Source organism: Scardinius erythrophthalmus (genome assembly GCF_964197995.2).
Source record: "Scardinius erythrophthalmus genome assembly, chromosome: 25".
Taxonomy (NCBI): domain Eukaryota; kingdom Metazoa; phylum Chordata; class Actinopteri; order Cypriniformes; family Leuciscidae; genus Scardinius; species Scardinius erythrophthalmus.
Genome location: NC_138245.1, coordinates 21133941 through 21147423, shown reverse-complemented (window position 1 = coordinate 21147423; position 13483 = coordinate 21133941). Strand labels below are relative to the sequence as shown.

Below are 13483 nucleotides of genomic sequence, written 5' to 3'. Positions count from 1 at the left end.
TAACGTGAAGCCATCTGGGAAGAAGAAACCGAGGGAACAAATGATTAGAATACTTTGTGGAACACAAGAGTCACAGAGAGGTCCCCGGTGCTCTTTTCAAAAGGAATGAAACCTTGCCTAAGACTACAGCTTGGCTAATACATCATACAGGCCGTTCTTCCAAGACAAACAGGCTGGGTCTTTTTACGCTCCCCCTCCGAGTTCTTCCTGAGGCCTGTTCTCAAAGCAAGACTTGGTGCTCGTTTCACGCGGTTCTGGGAACACAGGAAGTTCTTCAACCCATTATTCTAAGCAGAAAACATCTTAAAGCATTGCGTTCTCGATGCTCGATGAGAAACGATGTTCAGATTTTAGAAGAGATTTTAAAAAGCTAAAACCAAGCGAGTTTCTTTGAAAACCACGTATAAATCATGTTGTAGGGTTTTATTTTTAAATAACCTACAAATGAGCAAAACAAAAAACAAACAAAAAAACATGATCAGAGGTTATGGCATGAGCTTGATAAGTTGGAAAAAAAGTTACATGGCTGTCACTAACATTTCTTTCCAGACTGGAGTGGAAAACAAAATAAAGATTCTGTTCAAGTTAATGTTAAAATAAGTCTATCCTTAAATCTTAAAACAATTACAAAATAAAACAGATTAAAATCAGAACACAGACTTTTGTTTTTGGCAAAGTTGATTTCCCTCACATACCCTTCAGCAAAAAAAAAAAAAAAAAAAAAAAAAAAAAAAAAACCTTTTGCCATACCCTGAAATAATACATCCTAATAGTGATATCTTCAAGTAACAGATACAGGTTTTTTTCTTCTTTTTTATCTTATGGAAACAGTCATTACACATTAAGTTAAAACCAGATGGAGACTCAAAGCCATGAAGACAATCTGTAGGATACTGGAGACAAAAAGGTGTGTGTGTGGGGGTGGGAGGGGGGATGGGTAAATTGGTTCACATTTACACCGGAAACAAGACCCTGATAATATACGCTGTTAAAAAACAAAAGCAATTCACATTCTGCATGTTTAAGGAAATAATAGCTGAAGCTGTAATCCCCTGTAGCTCATCCAAGCATCCTACTTTGTGGTCTGGATATAGTTTACACAAGAGTTCCAACTCCAGTTTAAAAGTGAACAGTTCATGTAACACTCACTCAAACACACAGCTTTACATGGTCATATTTCCCATAAAATATCACACCTGGTGTACACATTTCTTCTCCTAAAAAGGCGTGTGGGTGTACTTAAGCAATTCTTTGATTTTTTTTTTTTTAATCTTCTATTAAAATATAGAATTCATTATTAATACAGGAGGGCTAAAAATACAGCAAAACTAAAAATGAAATGATCCACAAAGCAATTTGTAGTTGAATACAGTAGCTATCGGACCACGCAAGTTCATAGTTCAGACATCCTTGGGCCCCTTCGTCCAGAGATGGAAGGGGAGTGAGACAGTAAAAGTGTTCAATAGGTCAGCCACTGATTTTCCAGTTCATGGCTTAAAGACCATGCAACCTTGCATACAGACTCTCCATACTTCATTCTTAAAAGAACGACCCAATAAAACCTACAAGATTACAGGTCACAGCCTAAAAAAAATAAAATAAAAATCAGTCACCCAAATCATGGCATTCAGGCCTCCTCTCGACACTATGCTCGTTTCACATCCTGCCGGAAATCACTTAGACTAAAAGAATTATAAAAAAAAAAAGAATGGGTGGAGGGAAAAGTAAAATCGCAAAGAGGATTTAAAATTCAAAGTCTTTTTCAGCCATGTCGATAGCCCAGGCAAATTTCTCACGCTGAGTTTTGTTGTAGATCTTTTCTATGGGGATATCAAACTTCTTGCACCTGGAAGGAAATAAAAAGAAACAAGACGTCAAAATTAAAAAGGGCCATAAATCCTCAAGGCTTTTACTGCACAACCTACGAAAACGTCATCTCACCAAGCTACTGAGATGCGTGGGTCCAGGTAGTTGAGCTTGGAGGTACCCAGGGCAATCTGCTTGTTTTCCTCCCGGTCAGTGGCTTGTACCTCCAGCTTCATCAGCTGCTCCTCGACCCTCTGCACGGCTTTCTTCTTGGTCTCCACGGCCCTGGGTTGCCAAAACCATCAACATTAAAGCAGCACACAATCATATACAAACGCACAAAGAGGGGCCAAATTCAGTTGGGCGCCCTTCAAGCAAATATTTTGACACTCACTTCTTGGATTTCTCATCTCTGCGTACTTTGGCGTCAGCCTTGGCACTTTTCAGTTCTCTTTTAGCATCAGCAAGCTGTTCCTTCTTTGCGTCAATCTGGTTTTAATGAACAAGTGAATGCAGGAAAGGCAAACATTTAGATGGTCCAACAGACCCTGCACTAACAAAAAAAAATACCAGCCTAAAGACAACGAGGACAAGGTCACAAACGTCTCATACCTTTGTCTGAAGATTTTGCATGGACTTCTCAAACGTCTTGGGTGGTGCCCTCTGGTGGTTACACAGGATGGCTACTGCTCGGTTGGCCCGATTGTAGGAGAGGATTTTCGCAGGAACATTTTCTTCCGCTAAAAACAATTAATAATAAACTTAAGTCACATTTTGTTCATTTCTGGTAACTCACCCCAATCTAATTCTTTATCTACAGTGAATGGAACTTACAGTTTGTGAGTTCGCTCAGCTGCTGCTGCAGTGTGATGGAGGCGTTGTAAGTACGGAACACTTTAGCCGTAAGGCCATCCATCAACTCCTGAAGATGCTTGTTCAAAATCGATGTCTGCAATAGAGGAAAGTCATTTTACAATTGAGGATGTTGGTCTTAAAGGTTTAGGGTTTAAGAAGGGTTCACGCAAAAATGAAAATTCTGTCAGTAATTACTTACCCTCATGTTGTTCCAACCCTGTAAGACTTTCGTTCATCTTCGGAACACAAATTAAGATATTTTTGATGAAATCTGAGAGCTGGCTCACTCCTTCATAGGCTGCTAGGTAATCTATATCTGCCATCCCAGAAAAGTTAGTCCAAGTGACTACAGTGGCTCAATCTTAAGTTTATCAAGTGACGAGAATACTTTTTGTGCGCAAAAAACAAACAAAAATAATGACTTTATTCAACTATTCATTTTCTTCTGTGTGAATGAAAAAAATAGTTAAAGTCATTATTTCTGCGCACAAAAAGTATTCTCGTCGCTTGATAAATTTAAGGTTGAGCCACTGTAGTCACTTGGACTATTTTAACGATGTCTTTACTAACTTTTCTGGATATCGATTACCTAGATATCTAGATTACCTAGCAGCCTATGAAGGATTGAGCCAGCTCTCAGATTTCATCAGAAAAATCTTAATTTGTGTTCCGAAGATGAACGAAAGTCTGAAGGGGTTGGAACAACATTGATAGAATTTTCATTTTTGGGTGAACTAAACCTTTAACCTTTATGCATTTAGCATAAGCATTTTACGTGGTATTCTAAGCAATGAACAGACTGGTGAAAAAGGCCGCTTACATTGAGACGATCGAAGAGATCATCCTCCGGCTCCTTGTCCTCCATGAACAGCTGGAGATTTTTGAAAACCTGTAACATTTTAAATGGGATTTTCACAAAAGGCAGAACCAACACACAACTGCTAATCAATAGCACTCAGATAAGGAGTTTTCATTTGAACATGGCACAGTAAATTGGTGAAGCACACATTTGATTTATAAAGCGCCTTTCACAAACCCAAGGACACTTGCGATGTACAAAAGACTAACAAAAAAAAAGCAAAACAAAAACTTCTGACAGACAACAAAATACAAAAAAGTGGATTGGAAAGAGCAACTGGCATGAATTGATGACTGCAGTATGAGAAGCAATCAACATTGGTTTAACAATTCAAATATGGGGGGACAAAACTTCACAGATGCTGAAGAAAAGCACTCCCAAGTCTATAGGCACCTAGAAGCATCTAATGCCCATGAAGGACAATCAAAACTTAGTTAATATCTTGGCAACGGAGGTTCAAAGAGTGTGCACAACGGCATAAAAATGAATCACTTCAGTTCAATATCCCATGACGAGCATTAAAAACTGTAATTAGAACTTTATTGCATGCGTTTAGTAACCGGTGAAGTTGCTGAAGAATGATACGAGTGGACTTTTTGGTGTAATGGCACAGGCTGCAGATTTTTGGATATATTAGCTGAGTACCAAAAACCTAATGAGATGCCTCAGGCAGCATCCTAACTGAAAAAACCTTACAAGTGACTGATTTGGAACGCCCTACATAAGCAAACTGCACACCACAAAAGAGCCTCTGCATAATCTTTTCAAGAACTTATAAATCAACATTTAGGATAGATAGATTGATTGATTCTTGTAGAGCACAAAAAGCTCACTTTTTATGTGAAGGATACATGTGAAGCTGCCTTATGGTTCACCTAAAATTTGCCTTCCTATGATGCCTTAAAGCATTGTTCGGAATGTAGAAAATGTAATAGAGAAGAACGAGAGAGAAAATAAATATAAAAAAAAAAACACTTACCCTCTTCTCAACAGGGACTTTGTTGTAGTATCTAATGGAGTCTTTACCGAGGAAGTCGAACTCCACGACAAACTCCTGGCCGTCCATCTCTTGATGGAGAGATAGATGTTCCACTCTAAGTGAGCAGCAGCCCACCGTGTCAGCGGTCTCTCCTTCCTCCTTTTCATTACCTGCTCTCAGAGCCAGCTACAGCAAAAAGGAAAAAGGTAGAAAGGTATGATATGATAATCAGAAAAAAGGAAAGGTAGAACACAGTTCTGCTTTTCAACTTCTGCTTTTAGCTCAAAAAGATATTACAAACCTCGCATTAACATGGTCGACCATGGACAATCTTTTTTTAAATGTACCAAATGCTTTAAGAGCTTTTATAGAGTACATCTGAATGAACCTATTCATCACATACTTTCAGGGTCATGAGCTTTAAGTGAAGGATGTTACATTGATCTAAGCAATGCAAACCTTGTCAATGAAGTAAAGAGCAACAGCACGTTGTCTGATCCTCATCTCTTTTGATTTCCAGTCTTCACGGTATTGCGAACGGATTCGCTCCACACACTTTTTCAACCGACGAGCTGTTTCATATTTCTGCCAATCCTTCTCTCCCTGCAAGAAATACAACAAGGGACGCACTGATATTATAATCCGATAATTCATGTAAGTCAATAAATACTTTCACATTATGTCTGATATTTAAAATGGCTGAAATCTACGCCATTTTGTCTATTTAAAAATAAAACACCCTAAAAAATTCTGAAATTTCAATCTAAACAATAAATTAAAAAAAGGCTGATTATACCAATATATACTACTGCACAAAAGTTTGGGATCACTAAGTTTTTTTTTTTTTAAGGAATTGTTACTGAAAACCTTACTTAAATTTCAGCAAGGATGCATTAAATTGATAAGCAGTAGTGAAGATGTAATTTTTTTCAAGAGAGCTCAAAGAAATACTGTTCTGCCTTTTCTGAATATTCTTTTCAATTCAAAAATTAAAAAAAAAAAAAAAAAAAAATTCCATAAAAATATTATGCAGCACAAAAGTTTTCTACATTGGAAAGAAATGATACTTGTAGGATCATGTGGCACTGATTACTGGAGTAATGGCTGCCGAATAGACAAACTTTATTTCACAATATTATCTTTTTTTGAGCAAATAAATGCGGACTTGGCGAGCATAAGAAAATTATTTTCAAAACGTAAAAAAAAATTAAATCTGAAAAAAATGAAAAAAAAATTCAACGGTAGTGTACATCTGAATGTATAATATACATATTGAAATGTATAGAACAAATCAAAGTCAGTGCTACTGAAATCCTAATTCTATTCAAATGTTATAATTTACCTTAATTCTTGAACTGGGATTCAGCATGATGTATTTGATAGAGCCTTGAATATTCTCAGTCCAGGACACCAGCCACGTCACCTTGTTGTCATGACGCACCTCCTTCCACTTCGTCCCGGGAGGTGGTTTAGGATGTTTTGAGTCCCTACAATGAGAAGCATAGGATTACAAAAAAAAAAAAAAAAATCTCAGCAGATGGGCTGTTGCTGCACTGTGATGAATGCTCCTTACTTGCTGCAGTTAACGATAATGTCTTCAGGTCGGATACGACGCTTCAGCATGCCCATTTTGGGATGGTCACCTCTGCCACGGAACAAGCCTGGAGGCTCAATACGGAAGTTGGCAATGCGCTCTTTGTGATTGTCCATAACACAGAAGCCATACTCCTGCAGAAGGCGCTCATTCTCCTCTTTAATTTTCTTTAGGTGGAAAAAAACAAAGTTTGAATCGAGACAAAACACCCCGATATTTTACCAACAATTACTTTGGTATTTTGATGTTTAATTTTACCAGTTTCTCTTCCTTAGTCATGGCCTTCCTGGCTTCGGATTGAGCTTTGAAATATTCGCTCATTTCAGAAAAGTCACACTTATTCAGATCTGAGATTTTGGATTTCTCTTCAGACGTCATTTCCTAAAATGACAAGATCATGCAAGATTAATAAAAGTCACACACCTTTTAAAAAGCAAGAAGGGAGGATGACAGCATGGCAACATTACCTTCCTCCAATCTTTGAAGAAGTTTTTCCGAAATATATCCTTGGTGGTGTACTCATGGTCCAACATTTTGGCAAAGAAGGTGGCCACCTCCTCTGCCCCAGGGCTGAGTTTCATATGTTTACCTGGTGACAGACCATAAAAGCAGGTTCAGGACAGCTGCAAAAAGAGCTAAATCCATCTTTTCATCAAGATCATTCAGTGTTACTAAAGCCTCAGCATCTGAACCTTTCTAATACAAAGCCAATTACTGAAGATATCCATTGTCAAGAACTTTTGAACACACTGTGATTTTGTTCCATTAGTATATTGCAAAAGACTCCACCCAAACTAAAAGGAAAAGAGTTGTTTAAAACATTTGAAGTTTACACAAACCAACATCTGCTTCTCCCGACAGTTTTGATGGCCATCCAATTAGAATAACTCCAGAACAGGATGGTCTACCCACCTCACACACTGCCATTGAGTCGTTAAAAGAACGTCATAAGTACGTACCGTCATAATAGAACTTGACATTGCTGGGAATAGGGTCATATGGAGGTGCAAAGACGGGTCCTTTGTGTTCCAAAAATTTCCATTTCACGCCATCTGTGTACCTCTCTTCCTCCCACCTAAATGGTATGAAAAAACACATAAATGGAAGGTAGTTGACCAACATCCCAATACAGTCAACCACAATGGCCCTCCAAAGTGCTGGAACAAGGACATTTGTGATCTGCACCATATCTCAGAATAAAATCAAAACAGACTCAAGACGAGGAGTCAGACTACAATTACTTGACCATGAGAGGATGTGAGACTAACCATTTCCACTTATCTTCTGGCTCCTTTTTTGCTTTTTTCTTGCCATCTGTGGCAACTTCTCCTTTCTTGTCTTTTGTCTTCTTTTTGGGCTTTATGTCCTATGGCAAAACAGAAGATTCAAATTATCAGTGTTAAAAATAAAATAAAAAACATTCTTGAAAAGTCCAACTTGGAGAGATAAGCCAACGCCTTAAACATACCTCTTCTACCTGTTTCCGTTTCTTTGCCTTCTTTTCACTTCTGTCATCCTCGGTTTTAATCTTTTTGGGCTTGAACTCAGCACTGAAGGAATAATTAAAACATTTCTTTTTGTTTAAATGGTCTGGCACTCAACACCTTTGTTACCGTATAATCACTTCCTATTTGCTCAAAAGCTTAATGTTATAAACAAAGAATCAATGTATTTGTGTTTACAGTTAGTTTAAAATGGCCTGCGAACACTTACTCATCATCATCGCGTTCTCTCTTCAGAGACTTCTCGTGTTTAGGAGAGTGGTAGAAGTCATCATTCTCAGGTTCAGACTTAATTAAAGGGCTGTATAAAGGATGAGACACTCATTATTTGTTTTCTTGCTCATGTGATCAAAACTGAGAACCCATTTAAATTGTCTCAAGATAAATTCATGTTTTGAATTATGTGATTACAACCATGCCATAGGGCTTAAAGGGATCATATGAGGAAACAATTTTCTTTAATCTTTTAAGATAAACAAAACTCAGTGTTCAGAGGAAGCAGTATAGATACTATTATACAAAACAGAAGTTCACGAGTAATAATACGGTCTAAAAAGTTTGCCAACACTGGTGTATGTAGCAGCTGAATAAGTCCCAATATTGGCAGATGAAGTTTATGTATACCAAGATTGCTGATCATTTAAGTAGGATCTTTTGCAACCCTTTACGCACACCTTGGAAGTAGAATCGCCATTGGCTGGAAAAAGTTTTAGTTTACTCGCCAGACTGGTATTATAAACTAAATATACACACAATATATACAATAGTTCCAAATTATAGTAATTAGAACTAAAACATGGTAACCACGTATGAATGCATATTTGTCATTTTAACTAAACTTAGGACTCAGGACTTAGGATATTAAGATAACACTATTACTAGAAGATTTGAAGCTTGTGAAGATTTAGTCGCATATGCGAGTAATTTACTCGCATTGTAGAGGGTTGTTTTGTGTGGCTTATTTTAGTACAAACTTTTCTGAACCAGTCATGTCAAAAAAAAGTTGTGATATGATGACCACTTTAAAATGACCATCTACTCTATTGGCTACAGTTGCATCATTTACGTCAGATTTAGGATTCTCACTCACCTTGCAAATCCATTCTCCCTCTCTTTTTTGGGCTTGCCATCAAAAGACTTTTGAGAAAGAAAACGGAGGATAAAAAAAAGAGAGAGAAAGCGGTCAATAAAAGCATTCAAAATTGTGTGATTCATAAAAGACTATTTACAGCTCCTCCATAGCCAGAGGATTCAGGTCAGATAAAAATGCTGCGATGTAAAAGTTAGAGGATTCTGCCCACCCGTTCCTCCTTTTTCTTCTCTTTGTGTTTGTCCTTCTGCTTGTCTGAGGATCCATCTTTGAGTTTCAGCCTCTCTTTATCTTTATCTCTGTGCTTTTTATCTGAGGAGTCCCTGTGTTCGCTGCCAAAACGCAATAAAACATGTCGTGATCTAATTGCCACAATGGTCTGGTCCATCAACAAAATCAGCTCCAAATAGATGATAGTGTTTACAAAGGAAGTTGCAGTAAAGCCAACATTCCTTCCTGTGGTCTGAACACTAAAGGCCACACCCTGCTTATCAAACACACTCCATAAAGAGCAAACTGGGCTATAAACCGCCTATATATCTAATGTAGAATAAAAGTGACGTCATACCTGTTGCTGTACTTTGATTTCTCACGTTCTTTGTCTTTCTTGTGGTCCTTGTGTCTGTGTTCTTTGTCCTTGTATTTATCTTTGTGTTTGTGAGAATCTGCCAACAAAGAAATTAAGAAATTTTATGTAGCACATTCAAAAGGCCACGAACACCTGGCAACAAAAGTATGTCCCTGGAACAGGAAAGACAGATTCAAAAGCAAAACTGGGGGTTAGAAAGCGTTCAAAAGAATTACAAATCAAACAGTCCTCTACATTGACATTTTTCTGGTGCTTTAGGTGTTCACAAACAAAAACGAGGCAAAGAATAACCTGCAAACACCACGTCGGATAATTTTGCTCACACCTAAATGAGAAATCCATTTGAGAATGGTCAAATGCTGAAGACCATTTACAGACAACTGGTTTGAAATAAGAACATCATGACACATTTTGGGTTGTCCTTGCTGACCTACTGCAGACACATTAATCACACCTTGTAGATTTTGGCACTTTACCTCTTGAGGTGAAGTGTCCAGTTTTCACTCTCAGCTATGCATGGTGTTTATAGACACGCCATTCTTCGCAGGGTTCAGCTAAGACTGTTTACTTTGAGAGGACTATTGCTTTAGGAAATGTGTAGGTTGGTAGGCTGGATTGGGTAACAACAAGAGAGCCAGGCATTATCCTACTGACACTGTGTCGGACAGTGAGAAAGCTGGAGGTGTTTTGTAACAGGCTTCCCAAAAGGCAAAAGCAAAACGATCTCCCTTTCTATCGCGAGGACCAAAAGAAAGAACGGGAATTATACGAGGCTTCAGAATCCAAACAAACTTAAATGTCATCCTTTAAGAGCACAGAGAAACAATGAACCTCATGTTACAGTAGGGTGCATTCAAGCATTAAGAGGGACAGGAGTGCTCAGTTAGGACGTGAAATCAAATCCTTTATCTTCTACAGTACGCATGAGCGCATTACCAAATGCGACAAACCTTCCTCTACCTCTAGATATGCATCCTCACAAGAACTCCTGTTCAGGCATATTATTCATCTATAAGTGTGGGGTTACATTTTAGCCTTGTGCTAATTACATGTTTTAAAAACACTCACTATGGGCCAACCATTCACCATGTCCATTTTGCCCTTCAGCAAAACATGCACATCTGGGACTGTGGGAGAACTTATTTGTGAACTGTTCCCTCTAGTGGACAAGTTCATTGTCAGCAGAATTGTTACATGCTGAAGCTTCATTACAAAAAGCAAATCCACAGTCAGTAATGAAGTCTGAAATAAGCCTTTTGACTAAAGTGAATGCATTGAGCGAACCAAACAAAGGAAACGCAAAAGAAAAGCTGCATATACTAAAATTACCAGCAAATGAACAATTAGTGATTTAGATTTAGTGCATGCTAGGCCAATGCAAAAACAGTCCCTACATATATTTAAGATTGATGATTCAACACACATTACTCATGTGAGATTTCAAAAAGTTGCCAGATGATACCAGATATATAACATTGTTTATGGTATATCTCATGCATGCAAATGTAGTAAAGTATGGGCAGACACACAAAATTAGAAATAAATTCTACACATCGTGTCACTCTTTTATTGAATATATGGTCTCATTTTATTGTTTCCAAGGCTGAGCATGGCTTTTTAATATATCCCCAAACCCTGACAAGCACTTGGTGGACGCTCAATGGAATGACATGGTGTAAACAGGCAGCTCGTGCATCAACACAGCCATCAGTTAAACATCCTAAATGCTCTTATAGTGGAGAGCAAAATTGATTACCAGAAGCATCATGCACAAAGAATGGACTGTGTGGATTTAAGTGTAGCAAGAAAAATATATTCAAAAAGCATTTATTTGAGGTGAGTTGCAGAAAATAAAAAGTGGATAAAACGCTGTGGCAGAAATCCTTTACCCACCCTCATTGTTGTATCTATTATTCCCCAATGGAAAACAAAATTAATTATCAAAGTACAATCAAAATGCATGATGACTGACTAAGGTTAGCAGTTTTGTTTTGAAATCCAGATTGAAACTTGAATATTTGAATTTGAATAAAAATTATACCGTTAAACTACTAACATCAATGCACTTATAATAGGCAGTGGAAGAAATCTTAGTGATGCCCTGTGAAATAAAGTGCATAACAAACCTGGTTATCATTTACATGTTTGTGTCAGAAATATGAAAATAATTAAAATCACGAGTTTTCATTTTTGTCTATTAAATAAGCACTTGTTAGCACCCTTATAATGCATTGCATAACACAAAAGAAACAAGTGTCTGGTGCCTAAGTGGAATTTCCTGTCATGTCATGCTAAAAAGTTTTAAACTGCATAGAAATAGGAAATACTCTCATTAGTCACTGATCTTTTGGAGGTAATAAAAAAAAAAAGAGGTCAGTAAAAAAAAAAAAAGGCTCTCTGACTGGCCATGTTTTGAACCTGCATGACCAAACTAATAGGCGATCACCAATGACAGTTGTGTGAAATCAGGTTTAGGTACAAAAAAACTAAATCCTACACTACTGGCTCATTTAAATTCATTTAATCTGGTTGTGACTGTTCCTTTGACGCAGATTAGATTACAGAATACAGTACACCACAACAAAAGATGAGTTTTATAGATACTAAATACCTGCATAATTACAGTTAATGTTTAAATAGTAAAGTCCATTTTTCATGATATCTCATCGAATTAAAGTGTATTTGAGGTCAAGTGCTTATTTTCGTGCGATGATTCGAAACAGGTCACACACGTTTCTCCAACCTTCTCCTCCATAATCATGTCGATGTGCACTTAACGTTCACTACATTCAGACCGCTAGACAGAGAAAAAGAAAATGGCGCAGAGACTAAGTCCTCAACCCCCAAACCCTCACTTTCACAAGCCCCGTTTGACCATTTTCCTAACTCTAAAAACGATCAAGCTACATTAACTGACAAAAAACCTCTTTCTCTTTCAAAATCGCCGTTTTTCGTTTATTTAAAAGCAGTATAAACACGATTTAGAAGGGCTCAATGTGAACAATAGGCGCTTGTCAGAGAGCGAGAGGGGACTTAGTCTCTGGGACGCCATTTCTGTCCTTAAAACTAACTGGTCGTCAGGCAAGCTGCTGAGCGATCACGTTAAATGTGTAAACGTATGTGTTTTATCTTAATGTGGTGATTAGACAAGTCCCACTCACCATTATATCTGGATCCCGACTCGATCTGCGGAAAAACAGTGGTGTATAAGTTAATGTTAAACCGTGCCATGTCAATAGGCTGCTAACTTTCAACTTGATGCTAGTCGGAGTTAGCGCACAAGCTAACAAGCCTGTTCATAAAACAGCGTTTAAACACCACCGCTGCGGAGGCCAGGGGACTGTTTAAAGTTTTTATTCCCAAAATTAAGCATTTGTTAGTGGACGTTAACGTAAGAAAAGCGGCAGAAGATAGCAAGGGCTGAAAATACAAAATTATTAAATTCAAAGCCGACTTCTGGTGCCTGTTAGCTTAGCATGCTTGGGGAAAACTGCCGCTGCGGATGGAATTTAAACAGCCGAGCTAATGACTACAAACCATCAAGAAAGAAAAAAAATAACTGACAACGTTAAATCACAAACACTTTACCTGGGAATCGTTGTGGGAATGGTCCCCACTCATTTCTAAGTGTCTTATTATAAAATAACACAGTTAAAAGCCTGTTAAAGTAAAATGCCGGCGAGGAGCTGTGGGCAGAATGAAGAAAGACACAGTTGTGTAACAGACCAAGCCCGAAATTCAAAGCACTGCGCATGTCAGACGCGTTTAAAAGGATAAAAAAGGCGTTATTCCTGTCCCTGGCTCCTCCCATACAGCTCCACTCTGTGACGTCACCCCTCATTTACTATGGTGGTAAGAGCCACGTGGTACCAAGTGAAGTGAGGCTTGTTAAAACAATTATTATTATCAATAATAATAATAGTAATAAACAATACATTTTTAACATTTGATCAACAAAATTCTAGCTACAAAGCCTTCTCTGATGGAATGAAGTTGACTGTCACATGGCTAGCTATTATACTTTTAAACTCTAGAATATTAAAGTAATAAGGCATCAAGAAACTTTTGGCATATCATTGATTGGTTTAACAAGTTCAATCATCAGCCTCGACATTACTCGCAGTTCTTACAGTTAACATGTCCATACACTGACTTTAGAAGTTGTGTTCGTGGATTTTTGTTGTTGTTGTCATTTTAACAGATCAGTTA

At 37.8% G+C, this 13483-nt stretch overlaps 1 protein-coding gene across 1 annotated transcript; it reads right to left on the bottom strand.

Annotated features, from left to right (window-relative positions):
* Positions 1 to 405: 405 nt before the first annotated feature.
* On the bottom strand, positions 406 to 13037 carry top1a (DNA topoisomerase Ia). Its single transcript, XM_081358031.1, has 21 exons — positions 12863 to 13037; positions 12436 to 12460; positions 9254 to 9350; positions 8897 to 9017; positions 8686 to 8732; positions 7807 to 7896; positions 7562 to 7643; positions 7362 to 7459; positions 7053 to 7168; positions 6561 to 6682; positions 6352 to 6474; positions 6073 to 6260; positions 5842 to 5986; positions 4959 to 5102; positions 4500 to 4685; positions 3482 to 3550; positions 2641 to 2755; positions 2419 to 2546; positions 2201 to 2295; positions 1942 to 2091; positions 406 to 1846 (listed from the first exon to the last, which is right to left on the bottom strand). The coding sequence occupies exons 1-21, from the start codon at positions 12893 to 12895 to the stop codon at positions 1744 to 1746; spliced, it is 2277 nt and encodes a 758-aa protein (XP_081214157.1). The 5' UTR covers positions 12896 to 13037; the 3' UTR covers positions 406 to 1743.
* Positions 13038 to 13483: the final 446 nt, after the last annotated feature.

What these genes read in the sequence shown, in the direction of transcription:
- top1a (XM_081358031.1), bottom strand. Translation starts at nt 12,895, where the DNA reads ATGAGTGGGGACCATTCCCACAACGATTCCCAG. An exon ending in TGACTAAGGAAGAGAAACTG is followed by an intron (nt 6,261 to 6,351) that starts GTAAAATTAAAC and finishes TTCCACCTAAAG; the next exon opens with AAAATTAAAGAGGAGAATGA. An exon ending in AGAGATGAGAAATCCAAGAA is followed by an intron (nt 2,092 to 2,200) that starts GTGAGTGTCAAA and finishes TTGGCAACCCAG; the next exon opens with GGCCGTGGAGACCAAGAAGA.